Source organism: Suillus clintonianus (genome assembly GCF_016758775.1).
Source record: "Suillus clintonianus strain FC179 chromosome Unknown DEU56scaffold_50, whole genome shotgun sequence".
In the NCBI taxonomy this organism is placed as follows: Eukaryota; Fungi; Basidiomycota; class Agaricomycetes; order Boletales; family Suillaceae; genus Suillus; species Suillus clintonianus.
The window spans coordinates 191,075-210,630 of record NW_024539274.1 but is presented as its reverse complement, the minus strand read 5'-3'; the positions used below and the strand labels follow the sequence as shown (position 1 = coordinate 210,630).

The 19,556-nt window shown below is 48.3% G+C and overlaps 5 protein-coding genes across 5 annotated transcripts; 4 read left to right on the top strand and 1 right to left on the bottom strand.

Annotated features, from left to right (window-relative positions):
* The first annotated feature begins 57 nt into the window (after window positions 1–57).
* Window positions 58–8,969, top strand: DEU56DRAFT_812129 (phosphatidylinositol 3-kinase). The gene is made up of 32 exons (XM_041353592.1): window positions 58–264; window positions 312–444; window positions 494–1,038; window positions 1,088–1,289; window positions 1,342–1,444; window positions 1,495–1,688; window positions 1,745–1,866; window positions 1,916–1,988; window positions 2,035–2,235; window positions 2,291–2,528; window positions 2,580–3,036; window positions 3,086–3,322; window positions 3,383–3,997; window positions 4,050–4,153; window positions 4,205–4,481; window positions 4,531–5,276; window positions 5,326–5,436; window positions 5,486–5,663; window positions 5,720–5,998; window positions 6,046–6,235; window positions 6,284–6,447; window positions 6,500–6,856; window positions 6,912–7,049; window positions 7,106–7,211; window positions 7,267–7,404; window positions 7,458–7,705; window positions 7,752–8,105; window positions 8,158–8,320; window positions 8,370–8,474; window positions 8,523–8,609; window positions 8,673–8,778; window positions 8,830–8,969. Exons 1-32 carry the CDS (start codon window positions 151–153, stop codon window positions 8,843–8,845), a joined length of 7,101 nt encoding a protein of 2,366 aa, XP_041207029.1. The 5' UTR covers window positions 58–150; the 3' UTR covers window positions 8,846–8,969.
* A 25-nt stretch (window positions 8,970–8,994) lies between these two features.
* DEU56DRAFT_812123 (uncharacterized protein) lies at window positions 8,995–12,037 on the top strand. The gene is made up of 14 exons (XM_041353591.1): window positions 8,995–9,153; window positions 9,216–9,338; window positions 9,399–9,639; window positions 9,695–9,901; window positions 9,954–10,127; window positions 10,175–10,285; window positions 10,332–10,447; window positions 10,495–10,648; window positions 10,696–10,800; window positions 10,868–10,975; window positions 11,028–11,130; window positions 11,177–11,603; window positions 11,656–11,815; window positions 11,869–12,037. Exons 1-14 carry the CDS (start codon window positions 9,080–9,082, stop codon window positions 11,914–11,916), a joined length of 2,151 nt encoding a protein of 716 aa, XP_041207028.1. The 5' UTR covers window positions 8,995–9,079; the 3' UTR covers window positions 11,917–12,037.
* A 143-nt stretch (window positions 12,038–12,180) lies between these two features.
* On the bottom strand, window positions 12,181–13,032 carry DEU56DRAFT_739392 (uncharacterized protein; the record flags this gene model as incomplete). Its single annotated transcript, XM_041348726.1, has 4 exons — window positions 12,181–12,283; window positions 12,347–12,688; window positions 12,760–12,774; window positions 12,848–13,032. Coding segments are annotated over 4 exons (645 nt in total), but the record flags the coding sequence as incomplete, so codon positions are not given.
* Window positions 13,033–13,383: 351 nt separating this feature from the next.
* DEU56DRAFT_441315 (uncharacterized protein) lies at window positions 13,384–14,168 on the top strand. The gene is made up of 3 exons (XM_041346239.1): window positions 13,384–13,622; window positions 13,673–13,786; window positions 13,870–14,168. Exons 1-3 carry the CDS (start codon window positions 13,580–13,582, stop codon window positions 14,067–14,069), a joined length of 357 nt encoding a protein of 118 aa, XP_041207026.1. The 5' UTR covers window positions 13,384–13,579; the 3' UTR covers window positions 14,070–14,168.
* Window positions 14,169–16,660: 2,492 nt separating this feature from the next.
* DEU56DRAFT_739318 (uncharacterized protein) lies at window positions 16,661–17,951 on the top strand (the record flags this gene model as incomplete). The annotated part of the gene is made up of 2 exons (XM_041348720.1): window positions 16,661–17,354; window positions 17,452–17,951. The coding sequence occupies 2 exons, from the start codon at window positions 16,661–16,663 to the stop codon at window positions 17,949–17,951; spliced, it is 1,194 nt and encodes a 397-aa protein (XP_041207025.1).
* Window positions 17,952–19,556: the final 1,605 nt, after the last annotated feature.

Below are 19,556 nucleotides of genomic sequence, written 5' to 3'. Positions count from 1 at the left end.
TAAACAGGACGGATCAGGCCCGCAGGTCCAGCGGCACTGCCGTAAATAGTCTTTCCTCTTCCAGTTCTTCCAGTGTCTACAGTTTATTACAATCCTGTAGTCTCACTGCAGGTGTGCAGTGGATTATCCAGGACGCTGGCGACGATAAGTATGGCGTCCGTAACGCAATATGCCCACACGGATCACCTTGGGCAGATCTTCCAAGGCCTGCGGAGCCCAGCCCACGATGCTCGATTGCAAGCTGCAACAGAGTTGCGTCGTTATGTGCGTTTATTGTTAATGCATGCGAGCCACCTCTCATGGTCCAACAGGTTGCAATGACTGTCGCAGAAATGCCGTCTGATGCAGTAGCAAAGCTTTGGGATGACGATATCAACAAACGTCTGTTTGACCTAATGCACAGCCAGAATAATGTAGAAAGATTGGGCGGACTTCTGGCCATAGGTGCGTCCAAACGTTATGGTGCCATGGCCGTATAACTCATGTCACTTAGATCACCTCCTTGAAAGTGAAGGAGAGGACACTATTGGTTCAAAGAAGTACCTCTTTCGGTTTTACAACTACGTTAAGCAGCTGCTGCCAAATCACGATGTCAACATCATGCTGGCCGCATCAAAGACTCTTGGCCAAATTGCTGCAATCGGTGGGGCCGACTTCGGAGAACGATTTATGGACTTAGAAGTTCCTGCCGCAGTCGAGCTGCTACAGGGTGATAAGCAGGAGTCCCCCCGCTATGCCGGAGTGCTCATCCTCAAGGAGCTCGCACGCAACAGTGCAATATACTTTCACTCCCACATCAGCCTCGTATTTGACAAGATACTCATACCTCTTCGGGATTCTCGAAACATTGTCAGGGAGGGAGCTGCAGAGCTTCTTGCTGCATGTCTTGAGATTGTTACGACACGTGAACGGCAGACACGCACAACTTACCTCATGAAGATTCTTCAGGACGCGCAACTAGGACTCAAAATGTCACAACCTGAGGTCATTCATGGGTCTCTTCTCACATACCGAGAACTGCTGTTGCATGGCGAGATGGCAAGTGATTTCAATACCGTCATTGTATTTGAATCATATTTGCCTTCAGTTTATGAGAGAATCGTTTTTGGATACTGCGGAACAAATTCTTCGCTTCAAATCACATCGAGACGGTCTTGTTCGCAAGATGGTTATCACCCTAATCCCGACTCTCGCTGCCTACGAAACACAGGTTTTCTCGGAACATCACCTGCACAAATCCATGGGACATCTACTAACACAGCTGGAAAAGCCAAACGAGAGGTCTTTTGGTATGCGTTCTCTTATCAGTCACAAGGTTGCATATTGATTTGTTGTTGTCAGCATTCATCGCCATTGGTCACACTGCTACTGCTGTAGGAAGTGACATGAAACCTTTCCTCGACTCCATCATGGCTCAAATTAAGTTTGGTCTACAAGCCAGGGGGTACGTCGTATACCGACTGTTGTATGCAGTCATCAAAATTCTTTGTACAGAAAGAAGAATGCTCCTTCTGAAGAACCTATTTTCCAATGCGTCGGAATGCTTGCTTCGGCTGTCGGTCCAAACCTCACGAAGCTTCTTCACGATCAACTTGATTTATTCTTTGCGTGCGGGCTGAGTGAGCCTCTTAGACAGGCGCTGATGGCCATTGCACGTAATATTCCTCCTTTGCTAAAGACTATTCAAGGTGCGTCAGTTGACCACGTCAAGGCGTCATTCTTATAAAAATAAACACATCGTCAGACCGTCTGCTGGATCTGCTCTCCCTGATCTTATGTGGACAGCCTTATAAAGCCATTGGAGCCCCACCTTCCCTTGTCCGTAGTGATGCCTCGGCGTATACGAGAGACTTGAGCTCATCTCAAGTGAGTTTAATAACACTTCTGTTGCTTGTTTTAAACATGACTCGCGAAGACTACTAGGAGCGGGAAGAGCCCTGAGCTCATCACACTCGCACTGTCCACGCTTGGCACATTCGACTTCAGCGGTAAGCTACCTACTACTATCTTATATTATGTACTCATCATGAGCAGGTCACATCTTGAACGAGTTTGTCCGCAATGCTGCTCTTCCTTATCTGGAAGACGATAATGCAGACGTCAGACGGGCTGGTGCTCTCACTTGTTGCAGGCTATTCGTTAGGGACCCAATTTGCTACCAAGCCAGCAGCCACGCGATTGAAATAATCAGTGATGTTCTCGACAAACTCCTCACAGTAGGCATTGCAGACCCAGGTAAGTTCATTTTATTTTCCTACAGGCCACCTGACGTAATCGATGTTACTTGAAGACCCTACCATACGGCAAACTGTTCTGTCTTCCCTTCATGAACGGTTTGATAAGCATCTGGCGCAAGCGGAGAATGTCAGGTCAATATTTATCGCCCTCAATGATGAGGTCTTCGAGAATCGCGTTACTGCTGTCACTTTGATTGGCCGTCTTGCGAAGCATAACCCTGCTTACGTCATGCCTTCCTTGCGCAAGGCCCTGATACAACTATTGACAGAGTTAGAATACTCAACTGTGATGTGCGTGCATCGATCTCCGTGTCCTAGAACAAATCATGATTGTTTTTACAGGCGAAATCGTGAAGACTGCACCCGCCTTCTCACTCTCCTAGTGGGCGCGACTCAGCGTCTCATCAAGCCATATGCACTCCCTATGCTCCGTGTCCTCCTGCAGAAGGCGAATGATAGCAACCCGGCTGTCGCTGCCAATGTTCTCATGTGTCTCGGGGAACTGGCTGCCGTTGGCGGGGAAGACGTAGCTCCTCATATCCCGGAGCTCATGCAGGTCATTATCTCCAGACTTTCCGATCCTGCTCATGTCAAGCGCGACGCTGCGCTCCATACTCTTGGCCAGTTGTGCTCTAGTACTGGGTATGTCATAACACCCCTAGTAGACTATCCTCAGTTGCTTCCCATCTTGGGACGCATTCTGAGGAGTGAGTCCTCCCCGCATGCACGCCGCGAGGTTGTAAGAGAAGTAGTCAAAGTTCTCGGTATCCTTGGAGCCCTGGATCCATACAGGCGGAAGGTTTGTCTAGGACGTCCCTCTTCGCTTCAAGCTACTGACATTTCCGTAGACAAGGCCGGATGAGGAAGCCATGAATGAAACGCCACTTCCTGCTGTCAATGCTGTCGCCATTTCTCAGACGGGATCATTGACAGGTAGCGACGACTACTACCAGACTGTCGTGATCACGTCTCTTCTGGCTGTCTTGAAGGATCAATCGCTTAGCAATCATCACCACACCGTCATCGAAGCTATCATGAACATTTTCAGGACGCAAGGGTTGAAATGTGTGGCGTTCCTACCGCAGGTACGTCGGTTCTTTGCTGCTACATGACCAAATGTTGTACTGACCCAAATGTTTCGAAAGATCATTCCTGCTTTTACCGCTGTGGCTCGCACCTCCACAGCGCGTCTGCAAGAATTTCATCTGCAGCAATTGGCTATCCTGGTCGGGATCATTAAGCAACACATACGCAATTATATGCCAGAAGTCTTTGGCCTCGTGACGGAGCTTTGGGAGAACGCCTCCCTACAGCTTCCGATAGTATCTTTGATTGAAGCGCTGGGGAAAGCTTTGGACGCCGAGTTCAAACCTTTTCTACCAACTATTCTGCCTCATCTTCTCAAAGTCTTCGAAGGAGACCTCGAGAAGAAAATGGCTACTCAAATCAAGATTTTCGATTCTTTCCTCACGTTCGGGGCAAATATTGAAGAGTACCTTCACCTCGTCATTCCCGTTATTGTCAAATCTGCTGAACGACCCGATGCTACCACTCTACTCCGCAAGAAAGCAATCCAGACTATAGCCCATTTATCCCTCCGTGTTAACTTCTCTGACCACGCTTCTCGCATTGTGCATCCCTTGATCCGTGTGTTAGAGGGAAACAACAACGAGCTTCGGCAGGCGGTGATGGACACCCTGTGCGCCCTAGTTGTCCAACTTGGATCCGACTTTGCTATATTCGTGCCCACCATCAACAAGGTGCATATGATTGAGTTTTTTCTTCCTTTTTGGATTATTGACAGCAAGATAGTGCCTGCTCCGGAATCGTATACCTCATCCCCGTTACGAGAATTTGATATCGAAGCTCCTGAATGGGGAACGCCTACCGCAAGAGCCGGGTACTCATGACTTGCTGTGCGTCTCTTTTTGGCTACTTAACGACGTCAGCTCTTGATGTTCCTTCAGCGAATCCAAGGCTGCAGAAATTTCCGTACCTGCGGAAGCTGCTAAATTGACCGTAAACCAACAGCATTTGAAGCAAGCATGGGACGTGTCCTCCGTGAGCACAAGGGAGGATTGGACAGAATGGATGCACCGCCTTTCTGTGGAGTTGATGAAGGAGTCCCCGTCACACGCACTTCGGGCTTGCATGAGTCTTGTCGATATTCACCCTCCTTTGGCGAAAGAATTGTTCAATGCAGCATTCATATCCTGCTGGACAGAACTCTATGATCAGTATCAAGTAAATCGATTTTGTACTCATGACCCATTCACACTAACCGATTAATCAGGAAGGACTCGTGCGATCCATCGAATGTGCCATCACTTCCTCCACTGCTCCATCTGATCTCGTGCACCGACTGCTTAGCTTAGCTGAGTTCATGGAACATGAGGAGAAGCCACTCCCCATCGAGCATCGCACTCTGGGAGAGTATGCCATGAGGTTCCATGCCTATGCGAAAGCTCTTCACTACAAGGAGCTTGAATTTTTTACCGAAACCTCTCCGAACATCATCGAAGCGTTGATCGGAATCAACACCAAACTTCAGCAACACGACGCTGCCTGGGGCACTCTCATTATCGCGCGAGAGCAGTACGACGTCAGCAAACATGAAGAATGGTATGAGCGCCTGGGCAGATGGCAAGAGGCACTTAACGCATACGAAAAGAAAGCCCAAGAGGATCCAGACACACCTGACGTCCAGATTGGACGCATGAAATGTCTGCATGCCCTGGGTGAATGGGATCAACTTGCCGCTCAAGTAGATGAGAACTGGTCAAATGCAAATCACGAGGATCGCCGTGAAATAGCTCCGATGGCTGCTGCAGCGGCTTGGTCACTTCGTGAATGGGATTCAATGGATGATTATATCGCTGCCATGAGGGCCGACTCACCGGATAGAGCGTTCTACAAGGCCATTCTTTCTGTCCACCAAAACCAGTTCCCAAAGGCTCTCAAGGAGATTGGCAAAGCAAGAGACTTACTCGAGCCGGAGTTGACCTCCTTTGTCGGAGAAGGATACGGCCGGTCTTACAAGTGAGTTAGGCCTTGTGCCCTGAGTTTGCCATGTACTAAAATAATCCAGCACGCTTGTCCGCGCGCAGATGCTTTCGGAGCTGGAGGAAATTATTGTGTATAAACAGTATGCGGACCAAACCGACCGCCAAGCAGCAATGCGAAAAACTTGGATGAAGAGGTGTGTATTCGAAATATGTTCAAAACTTGTGCTCACCCTTCTTCACAAGACTGCAAGGCTGTCAACCAGATGTTGAAACCTGGCAACGGATTCTGCAAGTCAGAGCCCTTGTCCTCAATCCAGAAGATGATCCTGTTATGTGGATCAAATTCGCAAACCTTTGTCGCAAGTCAGACCGTATGGCATTGGCAGAGAAGACGATCAATTCATTGCTTTCGCCAGAAAGGGTACGTCAATGGCAAGGGCAATCTATTACGATGACTTTATTTTTTTATGTTCTCAGCTACAGCATCTTCGAGACGACCAGCACATGAAAGCTCCTCCTAATGTTGTCTATGCACAACTCAAATATATGTGGTCCACCGGCGCTCGTGAAGAAAGTCTCAACTTCTTGCGACAATTCTCTTCAAGCCTTGCAAGGGATCTGCAGGTGGAATCTAAGGATCACTCACAAAGATCGGGCGTTGGTAAACCAAAGCTAGATGAACTCTCACGTCTTCTCGCTCGTTGTTACTTCAAACAAGGGCAATGGCAGGTGGAACTAAAGGAAGATTGGGGCGCTGTAAGTGCGTTGATACAAGACACATCTCTTACTCACCAGCTGCTCAGCGGAATGTCAAAGATATACTGCATTCGTACCTTTTGGCAACCCACTATGATCCCAATTGGTACAAGGCCTGGCATACGTGGGCGCTAGCTAATTTCGAGGTCATCGGCCATCTGGAGAGTCAAAAGGAAAGCACGGCTGTCGACATCCCCGGGAGTGGGCTTGCTGCCCATATCGTGCAGGCTGTTCAAGGTCAGCTTGTTCTTTCTAAAGTTCAAGTTCCTACTCACTCCGAAACAGGGTTCTTTCGCTCGATTGGCCTCCGGAATGAGAATGCGTTACAGGACACTCTTAGATTGCTCACGCTGTGGTTTAAGTTTGGTGCACACGACGATGTCAGTCAGGCCATGGCCAGTGGCTTCTCTGTGGTCGAGGTTGATACATGGTTGGAAGTCATTCCTCAGGTGAGTGCAAATTAGCATTGGACCCGTCTCTCTGGTTGAATTATTTCCTTAGATCATTGCCCGCATACAGACCCCGAGCGCCAATGTGCGACGAAACATTAACAACCTTCTTACCGAAGTTGGGAAACATCACCCCCAGGCTCTCATATATCCCTTGACTGTAGCTTCCAAGTCCTCAAGCATATCTCGAAAGAATGCAGCTCTGGCCATTATGGACAGAATGAGAGAACACAGCCCTAACATTGTGGAACAGGCGCTTGTCGTCAGTCATGAACTCATTCGTGTTGCCATTCTTTGGCACGAGATGTGGCATGAAGGTTTAGAAGAAGCTTCCCGTCTTTTCTTCAATGACAAAAATCCTGAGGGAATGATCTCGACTCTGGAGCCCCTTCATGAGATGCTTGAGGCTGTAAGTGCATTCACTCGAAGTTTATTGGAAAAATTGCTCAGGCATTGCGGATTAGGGGCCAACAACAGCGAGGGAGACATCATTCGCTCAAACATTTGGTCGCGACCTGCACGAAGCTCGGGAGGCTTGTCGGCGGTACCGCGCATTTGGCGAGATGTCAGAACTGAACAAGGCTTGGGACATCTACTATGGGGTGCGTCATGGAAGCAGATGATCACCTCTGTTTGCTTATCTGTCAAATGCCTTCAGGTCTTTAGGAAAGTGGAGAAGCAGCTACCTCAATTGACTACGCTGGACCTGCAATATGTGTCACCGCAACTCTTAAAAGCCCGCGATCTTGATCTAGCGATGCCTGGTATGCACCTTGGATCTTACTCTGCTACCGCGCTGTACTCATTGGCCGACTCAAGGAACATATCATAGTGGCCGACCCGTCGTTCGCATTGCATCATTCGCTACCAAGCTCACTGTCATAGCTTCCAAGCAACGGCCACGACGACTATCCCTGAAGGGTAGTGACGGACAGGACTACCAGTATGTTTTGAAAGGTAACAGGATGGCCACCTCAACACTATGATATTGCTGATTCCATCATATACAGGGCACGAAGACTTGCGTCAAGACGAGCGTGTTATGCAGCTGTTCAGCCTTGTCAATACCCTTCTGTCTGTTGACACCAATAGCTTTAAGCGACGCTTACACATCCAGCGTTACTCTGTCATTCCATTAGCACCCAACGCTGGCCTCATGGGCTGGGTCAAGGATAGCGATACTTTGCACGTCCTTGTTCGCGACTATCGAGACTCTCGCAAAGTCCTTTTGAACATAGAGTATCGGCTAATGCTTCAGGTATGCATCTTTATTCAAACATGTCTCACCTGCTGATATATTCCAGATGGCACCGGATTACGAGAATCTGACGCTCCTGCAAAAGGTTGAAGTATTTGAATATGCGTTAGAGAATACCACCGGCCAGGATCTTTATCGCGTCCTATGGCTGAAAAGCGCAAATTCAGAGCACTGGCTCGAACGCCGTGCAACTTATACTCGCTCTCTGGCGGTCAACAGCATGGTTGGCCATATTCTGGGTCTCGGAGATCGTCATCCGTCCAACCTTTTACTGGTGCGCACGACTGGCAGAGTCGTTCATATTGACTTCGGCGACTGCTTTGAAGTTGCTATGCATCGCGAGAAGTTCCCCGAAAAAATTCCGTTCAGGCTCACTCGTATGCTCACACATGCCATGGAGGTAATTTGTGCAATAGACCGCAGGCATTCTCAGGCTCACAGTGATGTTACAGATAAGCGGCATTGAAGGAAGTTTCCGACATACCTGTGAAATTACTATGTCCGTGCTGCGCGCCAATAAGGAGTCCCTGATGGCAGTCCTGGAAGCCTTCGTTTATGATCCCCTGATCAATTGGCGGCTCATGCAAGCTGACGTCGATTCACGCCGACCAGAAGGTGTGTTGCATTTCATTATCATCATTTGACTGACTCACATGAATAGCAGATGGCGAAACTGATCCTGCCCGTGCTGCTGAACTTGCTAAAGTTTCGGGATATCCTCAAGGTCCAACTCGCAAGCTGCGCGCAGATGAAAACGATATTTTCAACGGTGCGGATTTAGCATACGCCTAGAAGTGAGAAACTAATACTTTTGCAGAGGTTGTCGAGGGACCTGGAGCGAGGCAAGAGGTCCGGAACGAGCGGGCCTTGCTTGTCTACAACCGTGTCCAGCACAAACTCACAGGTTGATTCTCTCCCATGCGTTTGCACCTATGCGTTACTGATGATTCCTCTCTCCGATTATCAGGGCGTGACTTCAACCATGACATCGTCCTTCCCGTTACAGCTCAAGTGGATAAGCTTATCTTGCAGGCCACCTCACTGGAGAACCTCTGTCAATGCTTTTCTGGATGGTAAGATGACTTTGTTATCCTGATTGTATTGAGCTCAATTTTATTTGATAGGTGTGCATTTTGGTAGCCGATTTGACATTGGCTGTTGTCTCGTCGATATATGTCATATAGATATCCACATGTTCTACATTTCTGTACCTATACAATAGCATCTCCATGTTTGCTCTCTACTAATAGCCAACGTTTCGCAAGTTTGTTTGAGCCATCTAACCGCCGGCAGAAGCCGACGCCATAGATGACACTTGTCTCATACTTCCTATTTCACTTGCTTTCCACCTGCACAAACTAAACACAGTACCATATGCCAAGGGGAATACCCAACGCGAAAAAAGATGACTCTGGTATGCGTTACACATCCATGCATGTGCCCCTGGCGTACGTTGACAGACGTTGATCCATGACTGCGTTTCGAGTGTTGACGATCGGACTATTGTCAGGCCAAACCCCAAGCATGTGGGCACTTCTTACTTGAAATCGGAGACGCAGACCATTTGGGCGCGTAATGCAGCCCGAAAGAAAGAATTGGCGGCAGAGGAAATTGCTCCCTCACCGGACCAGAGGTGGGCATTTGCATGATTGGGCTGGTCTTTCGTATGGTAACACTGAGCCGCTTAGAATAGACGTGGCTATCATGTTATTGTCATCCACCCTGGATCGCGCTTTCTGAGAATTGGCAGGGCGTCAGATGTCACTCCCGTCTCCATTCCAAATGTCATTGCGCGCAGACACAAGCCACCGACACCACTTCCGACCTACGTCGAGGGTATTTCGCGCCCGAGAAAAGGGCAAGCGCCACAGCTATCCGTATCTGCGAGTCCCAACGGAGACGAATACGCGGTCGATATCACTTCAGATGATCCTGTACATACATTTCTTCCTTCACCATGTTGCATAGGGTTCTAAAGTGCTCATGCAGTTTGATACCAAAATGGGGTCAATTATTGTTTCGCTTCGCGAGCGGATGAGGTTTTACAAACTTCGCGTCACACCCAACGCGGCAAGCATCGCGTCGACCTTTAACGAGCAATTCAAACCTGAAATTATCCCCGAATTTAATGACCCGTTCCTTGTCGATTGGATCCAGGACCCCCAGGAAGATTCAGAAGTTCTAGTCGGAGAACCAGTATGTATCATACTTTAATTCTGAATGTTGTTCTCTGAGTCTTTCATACTAGGCACTCCGGTTGTCCGATCCTCAACTCTTGAATTATTCAGTGAAGTGGCCGATCCACGGAAAGAACTTCAACACCAGGGATTATCCGTCACACCAAATGATACTGGATGACGTTGAAACTATTATCAGCACTGTACTGAGAGAAAGGTTGAACGTAAGGCGGCCCGATTACAAGGTTCGCCGTGTTTCACTCCTAAAAACAGTATCAACCAATACCACTAGGACTATTCTGTTGTTCTTGTCATCCCAGACTTCTATGATCGGGCATACGTGCGCGAATTCGTCAACGTTCTTTTTGTTTCGTTAGGATTCAAGCAGATCTGTGTGCAGCAGGTGTGTCACGCGTGTATTGATATCAACGAGTTCTGACGTGAGGCAGGAATCATTAGCGGCAACCTACGGCGCAGGAATTAGTAGCGCGTGTGTTGTTGACATTGGCGCTGTCAACTCTAGCATAGCATGCGTTGATGAAGGTCTTGTTATCTCTGAATCGAGGTAAGGTATACATCTGATACAGAGTTTATTGTTAATTAATCGTTTAGAATCACACTCAATATGGGCGGAGATGATATTACTGAATTCTTGTATGTCCTCTTAGAACGAATAAGTTTTCCCTATCGCGATATCAATCTCGCGCGATGGTATGATTGGGCCGTCATGGAGGACTTGAAAGCACGACTGTGTACACTAGCGGAGGTGAGTCATCGCACGTGATGCCTTCGCCAATGCTTAGAGTGTTGTAGGGTGACGTTGCCCTCAATCTGTATGACTTTGTAGTGCGCAAGCCCGGTAAACCCACGGAGAAGTACGGTTTACGGGCTTATGACGAGATAATACTCGCGCCCATGGTGCGTTTCGCTGACAACAGTTCTTCATCAATCTAACTGCCAGCTGACACCTTCGATACTTACATAGTGCATATTCGAGCCCCGTGTGATAGAGTTCGACAGGAAGCACATTGGTCTGCGCTCCATACCCCATCCGGTCACTGAGGAAATTATAGAGCATGCAGCCGACCATGTTGTACGTATTCTTGTTTGTTTCCATCACAGGTTTATTTACATCATGCCATCAGACTCAAGCGATGATCATCTCAACGCAACATTTACTGCCACCGCCTTCTACAGTGCCGACGGATGTTCGTCAGTCTCCGATTCCCATCAGTCAGTTGCCCGATGGTACGTACAGCTGTCTTGCCATAGCTGTATTCACAAACCGAGGCAGGGACTACTGCGGTTACAGAGAACGGCGGAAAACAAGAACAGCAAGAGGTATCACTGCCATCAACTGCGCATGCAACACCACCTCCGGCTGTCGAATCTTCTGCACCATCTAATGCAGGAGCATCCGGAGGAGTTTCTGCTGATGCACCGATGGATGTAATTGATGTGGAAGGCGACGGAAAACCATCTCCGATGCCCGTTCCTCCACAGCCTCAACCTGCTCAGTCTTCCGTACCAGTGAGCTCGAATTATGGTGGTCTCGGTATCGATGTCTGTTTTGAAGCAAGTAAACTTCCTCTCGATGTTGCTATCTTCAACAGTGCTCGGGCATCCGGGGGCGATGATAAAATTCGCAAGCATCTCCAGGCCGTTCTGGTCATTGGGGGAAGCGCTTTGATACCTGGAATGGCCCATGCATTGGAGAGCAGGTGAGTTACAGAAGGCGTTCATACATCAGATATATTGAATCATTGCAACAAGGCTGCAGGCAATCGCCACACCATTGGTCCCCAGCATGGACAAAGTACAGATTATCCCACCTCCAAAAGAAGTCGACCCTCGCGTACTGGCTTGGAAAGGTGCTGCGGTTCTTGGCAAAATGGATTCTGCTGCTGATCTCTGGTTAACGCCTGGTGATTGGGTACGTGCTAGCTCGCTGCAGCTCGGATTTTATCTCACAACATCGTTGTTCAGGATGTTCTAGGTATGCGCGGGTTGAGAGACCGTTGTTTCTATCTGTAGTTTTATAAATCCAGCCGTTGAACGAGTCACCGCGGTCGGCCCCACTATTCAAAAAATCGAATACATGTACAACAGAAATTGTACATTGCTAAATTATGTTCACAAAAAAAAACAATCAACAATGATGTCTCGGAGAGTGGAACTCCATACAGGTGACAAGAAATTCATTCCGTACTTGAGACATTCTCTCCATTTCTGTGGGTCCCCAAAGCCGTATTGGTCTGTCTCATTGTAAACCTCGCCCAGTCGAACACCAGTCGTTTTCTATGAATGTAATACTTCAAGTCTGTTTTTGATGTTAACGAATTCATCTCCATGCATGTTTGTCCACGATGCAGCGAGAGTTGTCATCTCATGGCGTCCAACTCTAATTAATTAAAGACGGTGCATTTGAGGGGAAAATTCTTGAATTCTTGGGTGAGCCAAATACCTTTCTTTTCGACACCATTCTTGTCTCGCGTGACCATCTTCTCCCCAGTCAGCAAGTGAGCTAGATGGCGAGATATTTCCAGAGTCAGCCTCCTTGGAGAAAGTGCTGATCATGCCGTGGATCGCGTTATCAGCCGCTCTGTTGGGTGTGAAAGGGAACGAGAATTCTGGGCGCGGAACGTTATCGGGGGTGTAAAATAAAGCGCTCCTGCACATTGGACAATCCACGGGCTCATGCCAGCTTCCACAAACGCGATGCAATCGGGAGAAGAACCATTTCAGAATGCAAGTGGCGCAGAAGGTATGCCCGCACTGTCGTGGGTTCAAACTATACGGGCAAGCCCTAAGTATAACGATCAAAGATACTAGTATTATTCAATGCATCCATTTGAAACCTGATTAAAATCAACTCACATGATCTCAAAACACCTGTTGAACACATAATTAATTTTTTTGAGTTCAACTCACACACAAGTTTCAGTTTTGATGCAGGGCTACTTACAAAGGGCACGTAAAATAATCTTCGAGCTGCCTTAGGGTGCTTTTTGCCAACCGTTCTTTGCATTCTTGGAGCAAGGCAGCGGCTTCTCTCTCCTTCTGGGATGCAGTTGCGAGTTGTTGTTCGAGCGTTCGAGATTTGAGCCGGAACTCTTTCTCCTTTAGTATTAATTCATCCTCTCGGGCGGAGACATTGTCAGATGCACCCGAAGTACTGTGGGCCCCGGAAGTGGACGAACGACCGACTCGGAGAGAAACAGCCTTCCCCGCATCCTTTGAAGCGATGCAATCGGCGCGCGCCGTTCTTCCGTTTCCGCGTTTGAACTGCCTAAGATGCTCCGCATCCCTGCTTACTAGTACGCGGTTGTGTTTGTGTCTGAGGAGCTGCGGCGCAGTTGTATGCTTTGGAGCTATGGATCAGTTGTAATAAGTAGTACGTCAATGACGAATTAGCGGGTGCTTTAGTTATGCATGGTTATCAAAGCTTGTTGTGAAGTTTACCTTGCACCCCGCTAAGCCTTGTGGAGCGCCTGACGGCAGGTGCCGTCATACTCCTTGTCATCGACCTTGTGACCGGTGCTTGAGATGCTCTGCTCATCGTCGCGGCGCGAGTGCAAGAAGCGTAAAGCCACTTGACAGCTGGCGTGGATGAGTGACCCGTTTTAGGAAGGTGCTGTGGTTTGATGTGCCACTTTTGTCACAATCTGTCCGACTCTGTCGTACATAACGGTATTTCATGATGCTGGCACTTGTCATTTTCTGTTCTTCGCATGGTACAAGTCGGTTTGTTTCATTCCGTCGCTCGGTAGAGCGCTAACTTTTCAAGAAGCATTTTTATGTGTGGTTCGTCCGTTGTGGCGCCATTTCATTCGATGGTCATCCTACTTCGGCTACTTAAACCCATCCCCCCACAATAAGAAATTTACCACACGGTCAGCACGAGGCTAGTCATCATTCACGTACGTTCTCCCGTCATTGACTCTTCTGCGCTCGGGGCTCGGGATGTGCCCGGTTCCCTTATTACAGTTCAATCCGGTAGAATTTGGACCAGAAGGGAAGTCCAGACACAGTCCACATGTGCGCTGTGGCTGCCCTATCCGCTATTTTCGCTGTTGCCAATTGTGGGTTTCAATACTGGGTTCCGATTGTGGACCATTCAAGGATTGTTTATGTGTGTTCTTCGGATGGGCTCGAGGCTTTGGTTGAGGGTTCCGCAAAGTAATTAAGTTCATATGCGGCCTCGTGATGCACACACGCATGTGCATTCGTTCCTAGGTGGTCTCGTCCCCATGAACTCACAGGGACTCGCCCTCGATTCGCCTGTTCAGGCTGGATAGAAGCACGCAAGGTAGCCAGCTGCCCTCTGACGATGACGCAGTCCATTGGATTTACAGGGTCCAGGCTGAAGAAGCCTTCCATTATTTATGTGCCCGACCCGACAAGGGCGGCCGACCAATTCAATTTCTCCATTATCGCTGCTTCTTCTCCCGACACGGAGCCGTTTGCACACTTATGCCGGAAACCCCAACCAAACTGAATTTCGCCTTTCCTTTGGCCAGGTGATTTGGTCACGGATCCCCAATGTTAATACCCTCGTCTCGTTATCACACCTGCGATTGTGAAATGATTCCCCCTGACCTTCAAATCTGGACCGGTCTTTGATACTCCGCCATGATTAATTTTCGGTACTTTTTTTTCGAAAGTTTCCTTCTATGCATGAGAGATATCTTCTCAGTCAGGTTCAGATTGGGCTGGAAAATAAATAAAAACTTCTCATGGACAGGAAGTCCTTGAAGGACCGAGGGCGATGGTTGTGCTCAGGTACGCAGAGATGCGCTTATCATTTGTCTATCACCTTCTTAACGGCCTTAAGCAAACCCAACATCCTAATACATGCTGCAAGATCCTTGCACAGGCTCGGGCTTTATCAGCTGATCAATATCGATTGTGTTGGTCCGAGACTTGCGCTCGACCGGAGGTAGGTGACTACCCGACGTCGTGCCTTGCCATCAGGTGCGGCGGTAACTCGGTAAGTTTATCTTGGATTTGAAACTTGAACTAAGTTGTCGCCCCATTATGTGTAGACATTGCACTGACAGTGGTTTGCCAACCTCTGATCCGGGCGTATTGGGGGTGCGGTTGTAAATGGGGTGAAACTAACCACGTACCCAATGCGTATTGCCGGATGTGCTGATGGTACACTGTGGCATATCTAATCACCGAGCAAAGTGGCGCTGACTGTCATGGCTTGTCAAAAGTCTGCCGATCGTTTAGACAGGAGAAAGTTATTCGGATGATGGATATATGGTGGTATTTGAAACTTGCTGTATAATCGTATTGCTCAGCTTGTGAACATTGTGACTGTATGGGTTATGATTTATTGAAAAAGTCTGACAGCTGGCTGGCTGTTCAACAGGGTGACATTTCTTCTGATATACTAGCATGTCCTCCGCAGAAACGACACCGATTGATAGTGGATTTTGGTCGCATTCACTGCCATTGAACCACGAGGAAGCGAAAGGCGCTCTGTGATAACATTGGCGATGACTGCTTGCCAACCGGTGGCATTGAAATTGCAACGTCAACAAAGGGAGATGGGCGGACGACTTGGCAATGAATGCCACATGCAAAACTGTCGGGGCTGCGCTGCCGTCGGTCGATGAGTGTAATAATTCGTAGTGATCACTAGATGTACTACAGACTGGCAGTGGCAGTGCTAGCGGGCCGGGTTATGATATTGATGATGGCATTGCCACAAGGTAACGGTATGGAGTGTTTACGGGGCCGAAGACATCGTACACTCAAGAGGGATGGGGAGTGTGAAGTTCCGTGGTGGACGCTGGAGTTATGGAGTTCTCGATGGGTCTTGCGGGAAGCGGTGTTCAACTGGATGACCGATGTAATCATGTGGTAGAATTATTCAGGGTTAAATTCTTTGAAAAAGTGAGTTTAACAATTAGGACGTATATTACTTTTTATAGTAATAATGTACCAAATGATTATAATTTGAAATTAGAAGCAACGCTGAGAAGTGTATGTAAAAGTCACGGGATTGATCTTAGATCTGAAATATTGAATCGGCTGAATCGAAGACAACGATCAGCGCGGTTGAGACAAGAACACAGCTCAGCGATGTAGCGTTGTTAGCACTTGACCGCTCTCGAGCGCTGCTTAGAGACTGGATACTTACGCCCATTCCGGTGCTTACTTTGATTGCAGATTGTTCATGTCTTTCTTTGTCACGTATGTGTTTACCGTAACCGTATATTAACCTCGACACCTAATCGGACAATCTACCAAGTGTGTCACAGATTCCTCGAATTCAACGACTTCATTCCGAAACTCAACTCTTCTTTTTCTAAGTCGGTTCACACAAGTATCCGTTTCCCATCCAATGCAGGCACCACTTCTCCTCCAACCACCACCTCTTCTTGCACTTGCCTCAAAGCAAGTTAACATAACTCGTCCTCGTGTCGCTCAGAACTTCTCATTTCACGACCTCTCCAGTCTTCTGGATCCTATGACAGTGGAGGATGATCATGATTTCTCCTCCCAATCGGGAACAAACTACACCTATGCACCTCATCACTCGTATGAACAACCGCCAGCACAACTCCCATATTCAACTTCTAATTACTCCCTCTTATCCAATACACGCAGTGCCGAAACAACCTCACCAGTAAACGGAGCTCGTTATGTCTCAAGTTCCCCTTCTTCCGTCGATGATCATCCAACTGCTTCATTTCCTCAGCCGTACAGTGCTCCCCATCATCAGCATCATTTTTCCACATCGGCAAATTCCTATTCCCCTCCAGATATGGGCCGTTACCCAATTACGTCCAACCTTAGCTCCCGTGGAACCGATAAATACGCCCATGCCCTCTTGGACCAACGCCGCATGTCCGAGCCAGCCATGTATGGCAGCGCAATAGGCGGTTATTCCACGAGTTCTTCAGCCGATCTAGCCTCCGCAAGATATCAACAGCTGCAACACCACTACACCTCGTCACAATCATCCCCCAGATTGTACGCCCCTTATACCTCTCAACGTACAGCCCCGGCCCGCGATCAATTGTCAGGATCGCCCTGGAACGACAAAGATCAACTTCCATTACACTGTTACGACGGTGTTGACCTAGAAGAACCTATTTCACCTCTTAATCCTAATTTTTCGGGTGGCGAGGGATCACCTACAATGGGCTTCCTTGGTATGCCCTACGGCACACTTTCCGAGGACTACGGTCCATCACCCCCTGGTACAGGCACATCTACATCATCCAACGGGGCCAGGCGGTTCGTTGACGCTTCAGGCTCAAGTTCTGATGGCAAGCAATACTCTTTCGTGGCCCTACCTGGAAATGCTGTCAAGAAGCGTCCTAGGCGGCGCTACGACGAGATTGAGCGGTTATATAGGTGTTCATGGCCTTCGTGCGCCAAGGCATATGGCACTCTAAACCACTTGAATGCCCACGTTACCATGCAGAAACACGGTGTCAAGCGTAGTCCAAACGGTGAGTCTTGTTTCACCCGGGTTTATTCGGCACCATGCGATGTCGAATTTTCGCGCCATTATTTATAAGTATCAATGCTGACTGTTGTGTATTACAGAGTTCAAAGAGCTTCGTAAACAATGGCGTAAATCGAAAAAGGAGGAAGCTGATGCTCGTGCTGCTGCGTCAGTGATGGGGAGGTCAACTCATCACGCTTATCTCCAGCGCGGGATGCATGACTCATACCCCGACGTGGACTACCATCTTCGCTCGCAGCAAAATTCCCATGTTGACCGGTTTACGCCGACTGCGTCTCCAGAGGACATGCATGAGATTGACATGCAAGACGTTTACGAGCGCCGGCAGCAGCGTTTCAGTGGCCTCTTCCCTTCCGCTAGTCGCAATACCAGTCCCACATACGCCCAGCCGAATATGCCCTCGTCGCACGCGGCCATGAGTCGGCTTCCAACCAATAGCACGCTGTTGACTCCTCTGCCGGGTTATGAGCATCCGGGAGCCACTACGGACCTTGATGTGTATGCTTCGTATGGTGTATACGGCGACAACCGTCCTGGTTCTGGGCATGGGAGCTATGACGAAAAACGACGAAGTGGGTGAGGTGATGAAGATTTGGATTTCTCCTTGTTACATTTGCGATGCCTCCACTCCTTTCCGACCTGGGGTTTTTTCACGATACCATCGTCAGTCACGATGGTGCTCACGCCTTTCATGCCACATATCAGCACCTCCATCCTTTGTGAAAGTTATATTGTTCATGCTATTGACTACTATCTTACGGAGTACATACATTAGTTCCTCTCCCCCAATTTTTGCTATGCTTTCAATATTTTATTCATTCATGTTTTACACGATATCTCCTTCACATTACACAGGAGACCATTCGGCCAATAATGATGGAGCTGTACTTTACGGAGGATACATCGTCATCGTATACAGTAATAGTTGATTCTGTACATGAGAAACCCAATAGACCTGCAAGGCAAGAGCGGTGATAAAAAATTAGACCTGAAAAGAGAGCTTGGGGGGCACGTTGTTTCATGGATTTCAATTGGACAATTGATGAAAGTTCCGAAGTTGTGGGAACATGACGTAACGAACCGCACCCATCGCGATCAGCGTATATGAATGTCATAGATTGAGTTTTCTGCAACGCTGCAAAGATACACCCGAAGTTCAAAGTTTGAGCATTATTGCAATGCGGGTTTGATGGGCAGGCGATATCGATATAATATCGCTTGTATTAGATTCAGAGTGCGGTGCATGACCATGAGGTCTATTGTACGCCACTGTCTTTCCGAATGGGCCACGCTCATGCCGCGACGACGACGACGACGATTGACGACGACGCCGTGCATTGGAGTGGCCGTGCTTGTGTTGCGCCCGCACTGGACCAGAGTCTTTTCTCATGCGGCCGCAATTTCCCGCTCCACAGACAGGCACTTCCTTCGAGGCTGATCCGGCCAGTACTTTTTGATCTGCGATACAGCGGAAAATCGCACCCACACCTTCTACCCCAACGCTCCTCGGATTCCAAGGTGAGTTAGTGACCGGGTGTTCCAAGTTGGACCTCTACAATACGTTATACCGCTGGCTGACATGCAACTTGATCAGGTTATGACAGGGTAGAATGATTGCTCATGGTGATAAAGCTCTGGCTTGCAACCCTTCGCTGCGTGCACCCACATGGTTGGGGGGCGGGGATCATGTTGATGTGTGCATTGCCGGTTGCTTGAACACCGAGAGACATCGTTAACAACATTGCGTCAGCGAAATCGACCACAATTGTCTGCGGCTTCCCTTTACGTTTATCTGTTTATTCCTGCCGCGGGTACTGCATTAGTCTGTTTTGCGGCCCGCCGGATTATATAGTTTTAATACTCTCGGCATCAGTCAATTGCTGTAATACAGACGTATTTTCAGTCGAACATGCATGTCTGTTATATATAAAAGTGGCAAACTTTAGAAATGAGGTTCTGACCCAATTAAACAATCTGTACATAAAGGCTCGCAATTGTTCACAATGACAGATAAAGAAATATCAATGAACAAACGTTATGTGAAGCTTCGCCACTATTGGGTGCGATTCGAAGCTAAAGGAAGATCAATTCAGATATATGAACGATGGCCCTTCCAACCCCCTTTCACCTTCCAGATCTCGCATGTGGCCTTCCTTTGTGTGCCACTGTGGGGGTGACTTTGTAG

Bases quoted from the DNA above. Each gene is read 5' to 3' on its own strand.
- DEU56DRAFT_812129 (XM_041353592.1), top strand. From the start codon at position 151: ATGGCGTCCGTAACGCAATATGCCCACACGGATCACCTTGGGCAGATC. The intron at 445-493 runs GTGCGTCCAAAC...CATGTCACTTAG, and splicing joins GGGCGGACTTCTGGCCATAG to ATCACCTCCTTGAAAGTGAA. The intron at 6,236-6,283 runs GTCAGCTTGTTC...ACTCCGAAACAG, and splicing joins TATCGTGCAGGCTGTTCAAG to GGTTCTTTCGCTCGATTGGC.
- DEU56DRAFT_812123 (XM_041353591.1), top strand. From the start codon at position 9,080: ATGCCAAGGGGAATACCCAACGCGAAAAAAGATGACTCTGGTATGCGT. The intron at 9,640-9,694 runs GTACATACATTT...GTGCTCATGCAG, and splicing joins ATATCACTTCAGATGATCCT to TTTGATACCAAAATGGGGTC. The intron at 10,448-10,494 runs GTAAGGTATACA...TTAATCGTTTAG, and splicing joins CTTGTTATCTCTGAATCGAG to AATCACACTCAATATGGGCG.
- DEU56DRAFT_441315 (XM_041346239.1), top strand. From the start codon at position 13,580: ATGATGCTGGCACTTGTCATTTTCTGTTCTTCGCATGGTACAA. The intron at 13,623-13,672 runs GTCGGTTTGTTT...CTTTTCAAGAAG, and splicing joins CTGTTCTTCGCATGGTACAA to CATTTTTATGTGTGGTTCGT. The intron at 13,787-13,869 runs GCTAGTCATCAT...CCCTTATTACAG, and splicing joins TACCACACGGTCAGCACGAG to TTCAATCCGGTAGAATTTGG.